General features: G+C 54.7%; 1 protein-coding gene across 3 annotated transcripts in view; it reads left to right on the top strand.

Annotated features, from left to right (window-relative positions):
* Nucleotides 1-14198, top strand: part of WHRN (whirlin) — a 45750-nt gene that overhangs the window by 30543 nt on the left and 1009 nt on the right. The window contains exons 4-12 of one of the 3 annotated variants that reach the window (XM_065854155.2): nt 1311-1513; nt 1883-1919; nt 3194-3406; nt 3736-3948; nt 5718-5750; nt 9706-9777; nt 10171-10768; nt 12592-12770; nt 13380-13502. In XM_065854155.2, coding sequence (XP_065710227.2) covers nt 1311-1513; nt 1883-1919; nt 3194-3406; nt 3736-3948; nt 5718-5750; nt 9706-9777; nt 10171-10768; nt 12592-12770; nt 13380-13502 — 1671 coding nt within the window. The remainder of the gene's footprint in view (nt 1-1310; nt 1514-1882; nt 1920-3193; nt 3407-3735; nt 3949-5717; nt 5751-9705; nt 9778-10170; nt 10769-12591; nt 12771-13379; nt 13503-14198) is intronic. The other 2 variants (XM_065854157.2, XM_065854156.2) reach the window with 2 other exon arrangements.

Here is a 14198-nt window from a genome sequence, read left to right as displayed (position 1 = left end):
GCAGCTGATGCAAACCCTGCTCCTGCGCTCTTGTGAGCCTCGGCGCGGCTGTAGCGTGAAACAGAGGCCATGTCCAAGTGCCCAAATGCTGTACTGCAGTTTGCAGGTTGGCTGCTGCTTCCTGGAACCGGCAGCTGCCTTCCCTTCCCACCGGAGCAGCTGCCGGATCTCTCGTGATTTACGCTGAGCCGAGCTTTGCTGGTGGTAGTCCCGATGTCCACTGCTTCACCCCAGCAAAGTTCAGGGTAGCACTGGAAACTGGGGTGACAACAGTGTCACAGCCCACTGTGTAGACTTGGCAGTGTCTAATCATGGCTTCTCACTTGAATAAATGATTTAAAGAATTTGGAGAATTAATCCCAGTCCTTTGAGGCTTCTTTGACCCAGTGGTAGAACGAGATGCACGGAGCTGAAAGGATCATATTAACTGTCCAGGTTATTTCTTCAGCCTTAGAAGTTCTTCTCACTCCCTCTTTTCTCCTCTTCTCCAAGATAGAGGCCAGTTATTTAAAGGAGTGTCTCATTCTGCTGGCATTGCAGCATAAAGAAAATAAGACTGTGTTTTGACAGAGCCTGTGGTTAAGCAAAGATAAGAAAAGGCAGTTTGAAAGATGTGGCTTATCAGAAACAGGGTGAACTGTGATACGGAGGTGAGGAGGAGTGGCTCTGAATGCCCTGGAAACAAAGAGGAAGGCCCTGGGGTGAAGGGGGAAATGCCACGTGTGTGCTGGGTCTTGAACGTTGCCAGGCTGTCAGGGAAGCTCCTGATCACAGCAAAGGCCCCGGCCACCAAATGGAAGCTCTGTGGGGCAGCTGGGGAGGAAGTGGGAGGAGAGGAGAGATGGAATCCAGCTGTCCCAGATCCCACCGTGTACAGAGAGCTGGAGGCTGGTGAGATGCTCAAGCTGGATGCTCCCTGCTGCACAGAGATCCAAAGGTTCCCCAGATGGTTCCTGGCCTCCCAGATCAGCAGGAGGGATCAGGGCTGGAAGTATTGATATTCTCTGGGCGTTGTTTCTAACCAAGTGGGTCTGCAAATCTAGTTAATCGGGGAGACTGGGCAGATTGGTCTGACTTGGGGTCCTAAACACGCTCCTCCAGACTGGTCCTTTACTTGCTGTCAGCTTGAGTGCTTGGTCTCCAGCCACCAGCACTTAGCCCTTCTTCCTTGTCTTTCTCGATGTGGCCCTAATTTGGTGGTGGGGTAGACTCAGTAGCTCCTCCCTGGTGGGAGAAGAAGGCAGAAGAAGGCATATTCCTAACAGGAGAGCCCCAGAATCTGCCACACTCACCCCATCCTGACTCCACAGGTAGGAGACCAGATCCTGGAGGTGAACGGCAGGAGCTTCCTCAGCATCCCCCATGACGAGGCGGTGAAGCTGCTCAAGTCTTCCCGCCACCTCATCATGACGGTGAAGGACATCGGGAGGCTCCCCCATGCCCGCACCACCGTGGACGAGACCAGGTGGATAGCGAGCTCCCAGATCGGAGAGACCTTCGTCAGCTCGGCAGGGTACGTGCTCGGTACACTCAGGTGAGGTTGCTGTGTCGGGCTGCTGACCCAGAGCTCAGTAGGGTACATACATCACCCAGGACAGGTGTGGGGTGGCAGCCTGACACACTGAGATACGCATCGGCAGCAGGTCTGTGGGAGAAACCCCAGTACTGAGGTGTGTGGCCCCCAAATCTGGTGCTTAGAAGATGGCATGTCTGGGCTGTAAGGTGGGTCAGGTCTGGACAACATCCTTCTGCCCCTTCCCTGTTCTCTCAGACCAGCAGCTTTTAACTTACAGGCACAAAGAGGACAAAACAGATCTCGTGGCGGGTGGTGGGTGACAAGCACAGGGCGCTCGGTGCTGACTGATCTTCTCCCTCCTTGCAGGGCAGTGGGTGATCACGCTGCAGAGGCCACAGCCCGGGTAAGAGATGTCAGACCTTCCTGATGCCTTGTGAAAAAATTGCCATCGCTGTCCCCAGTTTTCCATGGGAGGGAACACTCTGTGCTCCTGATTGTAAAAGCGATGTTAGTTCCATGAGGACCAGTGGGTTTTAACGGGCTTTAGCCTTTCTCTGGCCCATCTCGCTTTGCCAGCTGCATTTCTACAAACAGTGCTGCTTGTGGGGCAGTTCTGCTGCACATCTGGTGTCTCTAAGCCTGGGAATTATCACGTTAATGCGCAAGGGGCAATGATCACACATGAGCAAGGACCGTGGGGACCCTCAGAGGTGACTGTGGTGGCTGTCTCAGGGATGTCCCCAACCCCGAAGCAGGGCTGAGCCAGCCCTCCCCAGCACAGCAGCAGGGACTTACCCCGTGCTGTGGCTGCAGCTCCGTGCCAGCGTGTCTTCTCCAAACACCTCTTTGCAAAGTGCATTTCTTTTAAATGGAAATAAAGCAGGAAGGTTTCACAGGTGGCTGTCGCTGATAACAGCTTTGCACTGTTTGCTGGCAAAACGTGCTCCCCAGCCCCAACTCCTCGGTGTCCCTGCGACAGTCGGGGGTTTGTCTGGCTCTGTGTCCCTGTGCTGACTGTGCCAGCACTGTCAGGGAGGGGAACAGCAAGGACCTCTTAGAAATCCCTCACAGAGGGAAAAGCCTTTCATCTGCAGCCAGACATGGCTCTCCGTGGGACTCTCTTGGTTGCCAGTGGCTCTTTCTTTACCAGGGTCTGCTTTGAGCTTGCAGTGGCGGCAAAAACATTGAATCTTAGAATATCTTAAGTTGGAAGGGACCCATAAGGATCGAGTCCAAACCCCTGCTGCTCGCAGGACTACCTAGAACTAAATCATATGCCTTTTACAAAGATGGGAAGCCCCAGGTCTGCCAAGAGGAACACTGGCTGTTATTAAATCAATAGCTGGTCAAGGGACGGCATCCGTGCTTGCTGAACAGAGCTGAGAAGCAGTTTTGTTTAGACAACTGGTGCTGCATAATCACAGCTCTGGAGTTACCCAGACAAGTAGTGGCACTGAGTGAGTGGCCGTGGCGGTGAATCCTCTCAGCATCCCCCTTCCAGTCTCGTTTTCCAGCTTTGCCGCAGGCTGTGGGGTGAGGGCGGTGGGCTGGAACATGGCCAGCTTGGGCTGGTGGGCAGAGCCTGAGCAAGGGGACAGTTCTTAGACAGCTCCCTCCTCTCAGCAGCTGATTCCTCAGCATCCCAGACCAAAACTTATCTCTTGTCTTCTTCTGCAGCCTGTGTTTTACCGGGGCCTGGCCGGCTCACAGGTAACGCTGAGCACCATGGTGAACCAGACCCGAGTCATGCTGGAGGAGCAGGCACGGCACCTGCTGAATGAACAGGAGCGGGCAACCATGGGCTACTACCTTGACGAGTATAAGGAAGGCAACATCTCCGTGGATGCTCTGGTCATGGCGCTCTTCGAACTACTCAACACACATGCTAAGGTGAGACCCACACCAAAGTCAGGGACAGTTTCTCGTACCCATGGGACTGAGCCGTTGTCACAGTGTGGCTTGTGCCTCCAAGGTTATCTGCTCAGGATCAAGGGTGAGAGTATGAAAGCAAAGTCCAGATGTGGGACATTATGGGGGATACAGGCTGGTGTGCAGCGAAAGGGGACCTTCTGGTAAAGTTTAGGACCAAACCTCCTCATGTGTTACCTGCTAGTACATCTCGTTAGCACTGTTGAGCAATGTGGGAGGATGGGTCTTCGCCTACTCAGGAATGTGATCATTCTCCAACCTCTCTCTGGTTGCCTGTCTGCCTGGCGCAGTTCTCACTGCTTTCAGAGGTGCGGGGCGTCATCTCCCCGCAAGACCTCGACCGCTTCGACAACCTGGTGCTGAAGAGAGAGATCGAGTCCATGAAGGCACGGCAGCCCTCGGGGCCCAGCATCAGCGCCGACTCCTACTCCATGATGTCCTACAGTGACACCGTCTCTTCCTCCAGCAGCCACTTCACTGCCACCACCGTCAGCTCAGCCCGGGTGAGTCCCTCCCTTCCTTTTTCATTCAACACCTGCTCCTGGCAGCCTTACAACAAACGCGCTTCCCTGCAGTGCTCTAGAGACATTTCACTCACGGGGAGCCCTGTTCACTCTGCTTCCCCCATGGGTTCCCCCAAAGCTTTCTTTATTCCTTGCGGGCTGGGTGCAATAAGGTGATTCTGTGACATGTGTTTGATATCCCTGTGCCTCTGAGACTGATGTGACACTGTCCTGGGCATGGGGACTGGGCCTGGTGCTAAGTGTCCCTTTGTCCCCAGCAAGGCACGAAGTCTGCTTCGCTTCCAGGACCTCTGCAGCGCAATGCAAGCTAAATCCACACAAATGTCAGTGACTTGTCACTGCCACACTGTGCCTGCTGCTATTCACCAGCTCTGGCTGTTGCTTTTAAATCACCTCCTTAAAGACGCTGGTTCCTGCTCCCCGTCCCAGCAGGGACCGCGCGGCCAGACCAGCTGCATCGTGTCCCAGCCCCTGCCCACTCTCCACTGTTAAGCATCAACTCTCCCACGTCTCTCTGCCAGGCCTTCATTGCACGCACCGTCTAATTAACTTATCGTAATCACCTCAGAGTGTGCAGGCACACAGCCCCGAAATTAATTTCCTGGCCATAAAATGCCTTTCATCATAAATGCATTAGCAACCTTGGAAATTAAAACCTTCATGAAAAGAAGGGATGACAATGGGCTTTTTGTTAATGTGTCAGCAAGCAAACCAGCCCATGGCCGGGGTGAGCAGGACTGTGCTGCCCAGAGCCCAGGCAACACAGCCTGGAGGGATAGGCCAGGGCTTTCCTGAGACTTTGCCTACCCACCCAGTTTAGTCCAGCCTACCCAGTTTAGTCCAGCCTCCCAAGAGTTTCAGAGCATCAGAGCTGTGGTTTTTATCCTGTTGACTTCACAAATACCCATAGGAAAGCCATCTGCTCTGTTCCGGATGGATTCCAGCAAGATCCTTTCTGAATCAGGATGAATAAAGGGAGTTTTGTGCTGCTCTCTGAAGGCCTGCTGGGAAAATCTTTCTGAAGTATCAGAGAGCCCGCACAGGTCTGCTAGGACTTGCTGAGCAAGATGCCCTTGTTCCTGTGCTATCCCTGTGCCTGGGCTGCCAAGCAAAGAGCGCTGGTTTGTGGTGGATCATAGAATCACAGAACAGTTTGGGCTGAAGGGACCTCCCCAGCTCCCCCAGTGCCCCCCCTGCCATGACAGGGACATCTTCACCAGCTCAGGTTGCTCAGAGCCCTGTCCAGCCTGGCCTGGGATGTCTCCAGGGATGGTTCATCCACCACCTCTCTGCCCAACCTGGGCCAGGCTCTCACCACCCTCAGGGCCAACAATTTCTTCCTCATGTCCAGCCTGAATCTCCCCTCCTTTAGTTTAAACCATCACCCCTTTTCCTGTTGTAACAGACCCTGCTAAAAAGTCTGTCCCCATCTTTGTATAGGCCACTTTTGAGTAGGATGAATGCTCATCTCAGCTAACAGGGGAGAGAGAGGAGGGGCAGAGCTCCCAGACTGCTCTGCACTGTTCTGCCCTAAGCCCCTCCAGCACCTCTTGTGGGGGGGGCTCGTTGCAGCCGTCATGTTCAGCACTGGGTGCAGCTGGATGTGGATTCTGCAGGGTGGGTTTGGGGAGGAGGGATGCATGGTGCCGGGATTTGCTTGTCTCCCTCATTTGTTCCGCATCCTCCCTGACGTTACGTTTTCGCTTTTGTGGTTGTTTTAATCTGCTTTTCCCCTCGCACGTCCCCAGGAGCGGCTCTTGTGGCTAATAGACCTGATGGAGGTAGGGGCCGTCATTGACACGGGGAGTTTGAGTGCTGCGGTTGCCATAGTAGACGGGCTGAGTGCGCGAATGTGCGTCGGGTGGGAGGAGGGTGCAGGCTGTCCAGGGCCCCGCATGCGACTTGGCCACGTGAACGGCCGTCTCCTTTCACCCAGCTCTGCTTTTTCATCCTGTGGCTCTGCTGAGCCATTCCAGAGCTATTTCCCCAGCTCGGCTGCAGGCCTTGGTGCTGTGGACTAGACTCAGCCTTGAACCAAACCCAGCTGGTACCACTTGCACAAAAGCCCCCGACAGCTCAGGGCTGAGTTTTTAGAAGGATCAGCAGCATTAATGCCTGGTGGACCCCTGACTGCCCCCCTGCCTGCTCTCCCTGCTGCTGTCTCCCTGTATGGCACCCTGGCTAAATGCCAGTAGTCTGGTCACATCCCATCACACATCCTCAGGGATGGGGGAGAATTTTCCTTGTGGGCTTTGGGTCTGCAAAAATCTGTGCTCCAGTGCAGGAGGGGTTGGTGCACTCGGCTTTGTGCATGTTCAGCTTGGGAGAAATCCTCCTGCAGACTTTTGAGAGGCTAGAAATGGATGTGGGGAGAGCCTCTGTCATAGCAGAGCTCTTAGTTGGGAGGAGGATGCCTCTTTGGTGACTGATCTCTGTCCGCAGAGAGAGAGCAGAGAAACAGAGGACGTTGTCCTCATCTATGTCCCCGTCACGGAGCTGCTCCAGCTCTCTGCTATCTTCTTACCCTCTCCAGCATGGACACAGGCATCCCATGTGGAGGGATCGCATGTTCTTGGCACAGTCCTCTTAGGTGATGAGGACAGAGACAGTGTGCAGGCCACTGCCGGGGGGTCATTGTGTCACCCTCAGAGTTCCCAGAGTCAGAGAGGGCAGGGGTGGGAGCTCTGGGCTGGGAGAGGGAAGGGGAGAGAGGAGGAAAGCTGCGCTTATTCTCAGACTGGCATGGTTGTTAAGACTCTAAACCCTGCAGGAGTCAAGCTCAGTAGCTCTGCAAAGCAGTCGTTAGCAGTAACTGGAAAAGAAGGGACTCATTTGAAGCTGTGAGGTTAATTAAAGGTTGGGTTGTATTCCCCAGGGAGGTGGCGGTTTCTCCACCACTTAATCTGTGAACAGAAACTGGCTGCCTGTCTGAAGGATGCTCTCCAGCTCCATCACTCTTGCTGTGGACTCTGCACAAGGCAGGAAGGACCAAAGTCTCCCGGCTGCACCCTGCAGAGGGGCTGGAGGGGCCTCCCCTGGCCTCCAGTTTCTATAAGTAACTAGAAAATAGATGGGGTGAAGGAGCGGATAGTCGGTAAGAGGAGCAGCCTCCTTGATAAATACTCATTTTTCAGAGCAGTGGCGTGTGGCTTCGGTGGGTCTTTCAAGGGAAATCCAGGAAAGCACAGTCTTAAAATATCCAATTCCTGAAAGCAAATGTGCTTGGCTTAAAAGCCATTACATTTTATAGCCCAGAGCAATTTCTATTTAATTGCTTTTGCCCCTGAAGTACTAAGCTTGGGCAAAGGCAAATCTCCTGCATGCACACTTCAGCAGAAAAAAGTGCCCTGAAGAAGATGAGCGGTGTTGGTGTCCCTGTTCAGGGGGCAGGGGCTCAGGGCTGTCTGGTGGGGGGACACAGGGTGCAGCTGGCTGAGCACCCCTCCCTTTGCCAGGAGGATTCACGTCTGGGTGCAGACTGGTCCCAGCTATGAGGTTGCGACATGGCACATGGGATGGGCTCGATGTCATGGTGACGGGCACAGAGTTCAGTGGCAGGGCTGGGGGAAAAGACACTGCCAGATTTTGGGGGGAAACATGGGGCACTCTTCTCTTTTAATAGCGATGTAACTATGCCTATTTGATGGCAGGCTGCTCCCGGTCGTGGCACAGGGGTCTGGTCCTCACACCTTTGCCAGCAGCTCAGTGAACTCTTGGAGGCGGGTTGGGGCTGGCACAGACAGGGCTGGCGAGTGGAGAGTCAGGGATGCAGCTGAGATCCTCCCAAAGTGGCCAGGCTGAAATGCCACCACTTCCACCATGGCTTCTGTCCCCGTGCACGCAGCCATTTGGCTGGATTAAAGGCTCTGGGCAGCATCTGGGCGTGGGCTGGTGCAGGGGGAGGGTGGTATTTGGGCAGCTTTCTGCAGAGCAGCTTTCTCGTTAGAGGAAACGATGGCAAAAGGAGGGAGCTGTGCGGCGAGCGCGCTGCCGCAGTTTGGTGCAGTTTCCCCAGCGCTGCCTTTTACCCGGCTGAGCATCCCTGCTCCTTGGCGTCACGCAGGGACACGATGGCACTCGAGCTTTTAAACTCATTGGCACTTCAATCAAATCTGAAGACCTGTTGCTAATGCGTGCACAGCCCAGAGAAGTTCATGGTCATTTTAATCAATATGAAGGCAGATTGCTTTTGAAATAACCCTACTTGCCTCCTCCTCCAGCCTCAGACAAGGTGTCACCGTGTCCTCCGTGCTGCTGCTTGGATTTGCACAGCCCTGTGCCGTGTCAGGTCTGACTGAAGCCTTTTCTTTCTGTTGCTGCTGTTAAATGCTTCAGCCAAATCTCAGTTCTGCCCCAGCTTGGCTGCACAGTCAGCAACCCACGGAGGGGCAGGGGATGTTTCCCATTCAAAAACCACCTGCCTTTATGTTGGATTAATTGATGATGAAATCAACCCTTTTCAGAGGAAGGAATGATTTCCCAAGCTAATACTTGACTTGTCACTCTCTGAACAAGCCATTTCTTTTAGTTCTCATTCTGCAGGGTTCCTTCTGAAACCACAGAGCTAAAAGCACTTTCCATCAATGTTTTTGCAGCTTCTCTAATGTCTCCCGTGTCTATTTTGGGACGCTAACGTCTTACAGGCACAGCAGCAGCCTCCAGCAGATGGGGGAAAAGCAGATGCACCAGCATTTCAACTAATCAGTTGTTTACCCTGCAATAAATAACACGCAGTTAAACACAAACTGTACCCTGCCTGTTCCAGCACAAACATCCCTGTGAACGTGACAGAAAGGAACTGCGCCCTTTCTGAGCAGCAGCGGCACCTCCAGATCAGGAGTTATCGTGGGAAAGGGGCGCTGAGTCTGGGTTTGCTCTTGCAGGGGGATCAGAGGGAGCTGGGGATGTCTCCCATCGGCACAGCATCCCCCAGGAGGTGTCTGGTACCCACCGGGGGCAAAGCCAGCAGCAGAGCCACAGCTCTGGGCTAGACCCAGGACCAGCTGGGTTCATGCTTGGTTTTGCCAAGACAGAGCTCTGCACCCAGCCTGTGCCGCTCACCCGGCCTTGCCAGCCCTGCTGTTCCTTAGCCAGGGTGCCTGTTTGCTCTGCTTGGCTGTATCCACCTCCTCGTCTTGGGTCCATCCTGACTGACAGCTGCCCCTGTGCAGACAGACTGACAGATCTGACAAACCCTTCTTGATTTCTGGAGCTGGGATGCGTTCAGAGCGGTGTTGTGACGTTTTCTAATGTCATTTTGACTCAGAAAGGGAAAGCAGTGGCAACAGCTTCTGTTTGCGTCTGAGACCGACTGCTCTGGTTTGCAGAAACTTTTCTATTGCCCTTTTCCTGGGAAAGATCCAGGTATTGAACCTGCAGCCCTCAGAGCTGGTCCCTCCCCTCCCAAATTAAACAGAAGGAGCCGGGGTTTGGGTTAAGAGGAGCACACTCCTCTGCTGCAGCAGAAATTGCCCCGGTAGCTCAGGTTCACAGCACGCTTTGAGCACACTGCTTAGCTTGGGAGAGCGCATCCCAACAAAGCTGCTTTACTTGTGTGATGTGTGAGTCTCCCCAGAACCTCCAAAGAAACACAAACCTCTGGGTGAAAGACCGGCCTTGTCAGGGGGGGTTGTGCAGTGCCCTGCATCACTCTGCATGTTCCCTGTGGTGCTGGCACTGTGGGGGTTGCTCCTGGCTGCTCTGACCTGGTTCTCTTTTCCTTCATTGCCTTATCAGAACACGTCGGAGCTGGAGGGAGGTGGAGACGGCCACCAAAGCAGCATCAACACCCTGCCGGACATCTCCCTGGTAAGAGACCACACTGTGCTGCTGCACCTTGGGTGGGAGCTGGAGGTACTGATGATACGGAGTTTTGCCTCAGTTTCTGTAGCTTTTTGCTACATCAATGCCCTGTGTATGTCACAGCAGTCACTGAAGTAAATTAATCACATTGATTAGGAATTAGCTGTCTAAATAAGAGTAGTATCTGTGCTAACCAAAGCAAGATTGGGTATTTTGTTCTCTAATCATCTTCACTTGTGAGTCATATTCATATTGCCAATAAGGGCAGAAAGGTGTTTTTATGAAAATCACCTCATTTCACTGTGGTCGCTACAAGAAGGCAGATGCAGGTGACTGAGCCTGGGGAAGTTATTGCAGCTGAGTCTGGTGTCCTAAAATCTTCTGTCCTTGCTCTGGCAGGATGATCTCTCCTCCTTCCCAGATGAACCACCCAACTTCAAGCCTCCGCCTCCTCCTTCAACCCCTCAGATGCTGGACCCCTCTGCTGCCCAGCACAGGAACCCAGGGCAGGACAAGCCCAAGCGCCCTTCCTCCGAGTCCTCTCAGTCCGGCCTCTTCTTCGTGGCCCCCCGAAACCCCACGCCCCCTCCTAGCTACCCCGAGAAGGACACGGTCAGCGTGACTTCCACTGCCACCACCTCCACCGAGGAGTCTGTCCCCGGCCCTATCTACGCCACCATCTCCCCAGCCCTGCGCAGCTCCAGGAGGCAGATGGATGCCCAGCTCTCCTTGGTCAGCCAGCACCCCATCGGTCCCTTCCCCAGGGTCCAGTCCCCAACGAGGTTGAAGAGCCCGTCCCCAGACAGCGCTGCAGCCGGTGGGCTTCAGAGCCCCCCTTCCCCGTCCCCTCCGCCCCCACCACCCCACCCAGCCCCCCCTCCGCCAGACAAGGGCAGCCCCCAGGCTGTGGCCAACCAGCACTTCATCATGGTGGAGGTTCACCAACCCAACAGCGAGCCCGACGTCAATGAAGTGAGGCCCCTGCCCCAGGCCAGAGGTGGGTGTCGTGTTATGAACCACAGGATGAAAAAACCCTCTCCGGGGTGTTCCTTGAGGGAGAAAACAGAAGAAGCAGATATTGAAGGCAGGAACTGGGGAGGGAGTTGGAAAATATCTCCATTAGGCTACAGGTCCCTACCTGAGCACCAACCTTGCTTGCAGAGCATCCCCTTTCCCAGCAGGGATGTGGGATGGCAGCCAGGGAGGGGCCATGGGGGCAAACGTTGTGATTTTGGTTCAAACTCCAAGTCAATAGGGCAGGGTAGACACCACAGAGCCTGGATCGATGTGATGGTTGGTAGCCGTGTGTTCATTTGCTTTTTTTTCCCTGGGATGAATTTTCAGTTGCAGAGAACAGCTTGACAGCGTCATGGCTTAAAAAAAGCAGAAGAAGTGAAAATCCAGGGAACACATAAAGCTTTCCACAGTGTAGCGGTGTTAATCTCTGAGACAAAGCCCTCGGCTCTGGGTTTTGGCAACGCTGGCAAACCTGCAGGGCCCAGGGCAGCCAGCAGCTCCCCATCGGCATCCAGCTCGCTCTGCAAAGCCTCCCTGGGTTCCCAGTACAGTTCAGGCTGACCTTTAGACCAAGCTCTGTTAGGCTGTTGATTGCAATTTCTCTCTTGTGTGGGCTTTGCTGCATCAGGTCATAAAATCTGCTTCCAGTGGAGTTTTAAAAGAATCAATTCTCATTTTTCCCATTAACTCCAGATTTTTTTGAGGGAAAAAAAGAGAGAAAGTCTAATTGTAGCCTCACTGAGCTTGGGAGTCAGATTTGTCCTGAGCGTATCCCGGGAAAAAGAAGTGGGAGTGAGGGAGGAGCATCTGTCAGCCCCCCTCGAAATGTCCTGTTTGCAGCCAGGCTCTGTGGGACCCGCTACGAGTGACTTTGTCGCCCTCCTGTGGTACCATCCTCCCTCTCCAATTAGTTGCTTCATCTCAGGATAACGACTTCTGGCACTGAACAGGGGCCGGATCCTGCCCGAGCGGTGTCAGCAGTGTCACCCCGGTTCCTCCAAGCCCCAGGGCTGATTCCTGGACCTTCAGCCCTCTCTGCAGGTGCTGTCACACCTGTTTCCAGAGGCAGAACCTTGATCTGCACTCAGAGCTTTCATCCTCCAAGAGGAGAAAGCTCCTACCATGCAGCTCCTCTTTGCTGGGGTCTGTCCCCAGCCCCTCCTGGGTCAGATTATAGAATCATTTCAGCTGGAAGAGACCCTCAGGATCATTGAGTCCAACCATAGCCTAGCTCTAGCACTAAACCGTGTCCCTAAGAACCTTGTCTAAATGCCTTTTAAACACCTCCAGGGATGGTGACTCCACCACTGCCCCGGGCAGCCTGTTCCAATGCCCGACAACCCTTTCCACAAAGAATTTTTTCCTAATATCCAACCTGAACCTCCCCTGGTGCAACTTGAGGTCGTTTCCTCTTGTCCTATCACTTGTTACTTGGGAGAAGAGCCCAACACCCTCCATGCTGCAACCTCCTTTCAGATCTGTCCCATCCTCTGCCAGCACAAGTTGACTCCAACTGGCCTCCAGCAGAATCGCTGAACTCGTTGCCCTCTCCTTCCATCCCAGTTCGGGATCTGGGTTGGATCCTGAACCTGGGTATGAAGCCACTTGTTCCTTGATGCTCCTGTGCTCAACTTTGCTCTTGAGGAGGGATCCGCTTGGGAACCCCGCTCGGAAGTCCAGGTCTAAATCCCAGGGGTGCTGCCCAGCCCTGGGAGCGGGTGACAGGTCCTCCCCCAGCCCGTGGGTGCTCGGCCGGCCGCAGAGCCGTGCTGCCCGACCTCTAACCGCCCCGTCTCTCCCCAGCCTCCACGCTCTCCCAGCTGTCGGACAGCGGGCAGACCCTCAGCGAGGACAGCGGGGTGGACATCGGGGAGGTGGAGACGAGCGGCAAGGACAAGAGCCGGCAGCCGGTCCCTGGGAAAAGCCGAAGCCTCAAGGAGGTGGCGAGGAGCGAGGGGATGGCAGAAGGGGCCTCCAAGCCGGTGAGGCTGGGTGCCCAGGGACCCCGGGGTGGGCACCCAAGGGTGCCAAGGGACAGCGCTGCTCCCTGCTCCTTCCTCGTTAATCCTTTGATGGGTTATTTAGCCTCTTGTTTGATGAGCTGAGTCAGCTCGCTGATGGGCTAAGCTGTGGGGAAGGGAAGCAGGAATGGCTGAGAGGGGCACGTAGGCTGATTCACCCCATCCTGAGTAAATCTGGTCCCTCCCAGCCCCAGCACGCAGCTGCTTGGGATGTGGCAGAGCTCCTGGCCCTGAGGGGACATCCGCAGGGCACAGTGAAGTCTCCTGTCGCCTGGAAGGGAAGGTGACACCAGATACCAGACGTAAAGTGGAGTGTTTCTGATGGTGGCAAGTTTGAGGGGTGTAGGCAGGCAGTTGCAAAGCTGCTCTGCAACTCCCCAAGCCCTTCCAGGCTGGGATCTTGGATGTCAAAAGTCAGAGAGCAACTGTGGGCATCGTGTCCATCCCTCTCCCCTGGGTGAACATGCCCGGCCTCCTCGGCAGCGCTGCCATCTATCCCTGTGTTGTTGTCACTTAAAAGAATGAATCCTGTCTGCAATTTCTAACCTAAAGATCTGTAAATCCTCTCAGCCGGGGCTCCTGGAGCCCACATCGTGTCTGATCCGAGTGTCCAAGAGCGCACCCACCCTGGGGATCGCCATCGAGGGGGGAGCGAACACGCGGCAGCCGCTGCCCCGCATCGTCACCATCCAGGTAGGCTGGGCTGAGAATGGGAAGAACTCAGTGCACGTCCCATCCCACTCCTCCCTGGGCATACTCAGCCTTTCAGCCACAACCCTGCCCCAGAGGGGATTTTGGAGATGGGCTTCCCCCTCCTATAGCCCCAGGCCTCATTCTGCTGGGGGGTTGGTAAGGATTGCATTTGTGCTGTGTGGATGATCCCATACCACAAAACACGTCCTGGGAGCCAAGGATTTGCTACAGACATTTCAGAGGGGTGCGGGCAGCCCCAAAGGCTTGGCTGGTGTCCCCATATGTCTGGAACCGCCCTTTTTCTTGCTCAGATAGGGGGTTGGGGAGTGGGAATGGTGGATGAGAGCTGGGGAACTGAGCCCTGGAGAGCTCTCTCCGCGCTCTGTTTCCTCTGCTGTTTACTTAGGGCAAAATTCAAGTTATTTACAGCAAAACTAAAGCAGAGCTGACTGCACCTTGGTTATTCTTGGCCATCCCAGCTGGCGCTGTGCTCCAGGAGCAAGCAGGGGGGAAGTCAAATTCATCCCCACTTTCCAAAATGTGAAATGTTTCATTTCATAGAATCACAGAACAGTTTGGGTTGAAGGGACCTTCCCAGCTCCCCCAGTGCCCCCCCTGCCATGAGCAGGGACATCTTCACCAGCTCAGGTTGCTCAGAGCCCCGTCCAGCCTGGCCTGGGATGTCTCCAGGGATGG

This window comes from Patagioenas fasciata, chromosome 20 (assembly GCF_037038585.1).
Source record: "Patagioenas fasciata isolate bPatFas1 chromosome 20, bPatFas1.hap1, whole genome shotgun sequence".
Lineage (NCBI taxonomy): Eukaryota > Metazoa > Chordata > Aves > Columbiformes > Columbidae > Patagioenas > Patagioenas fasciata.
The sequence above is the reverse complement of the archived record's forward strand: the minus strand, read 5'-3'. Positions and strand labels throughout refer to the sequence as shown.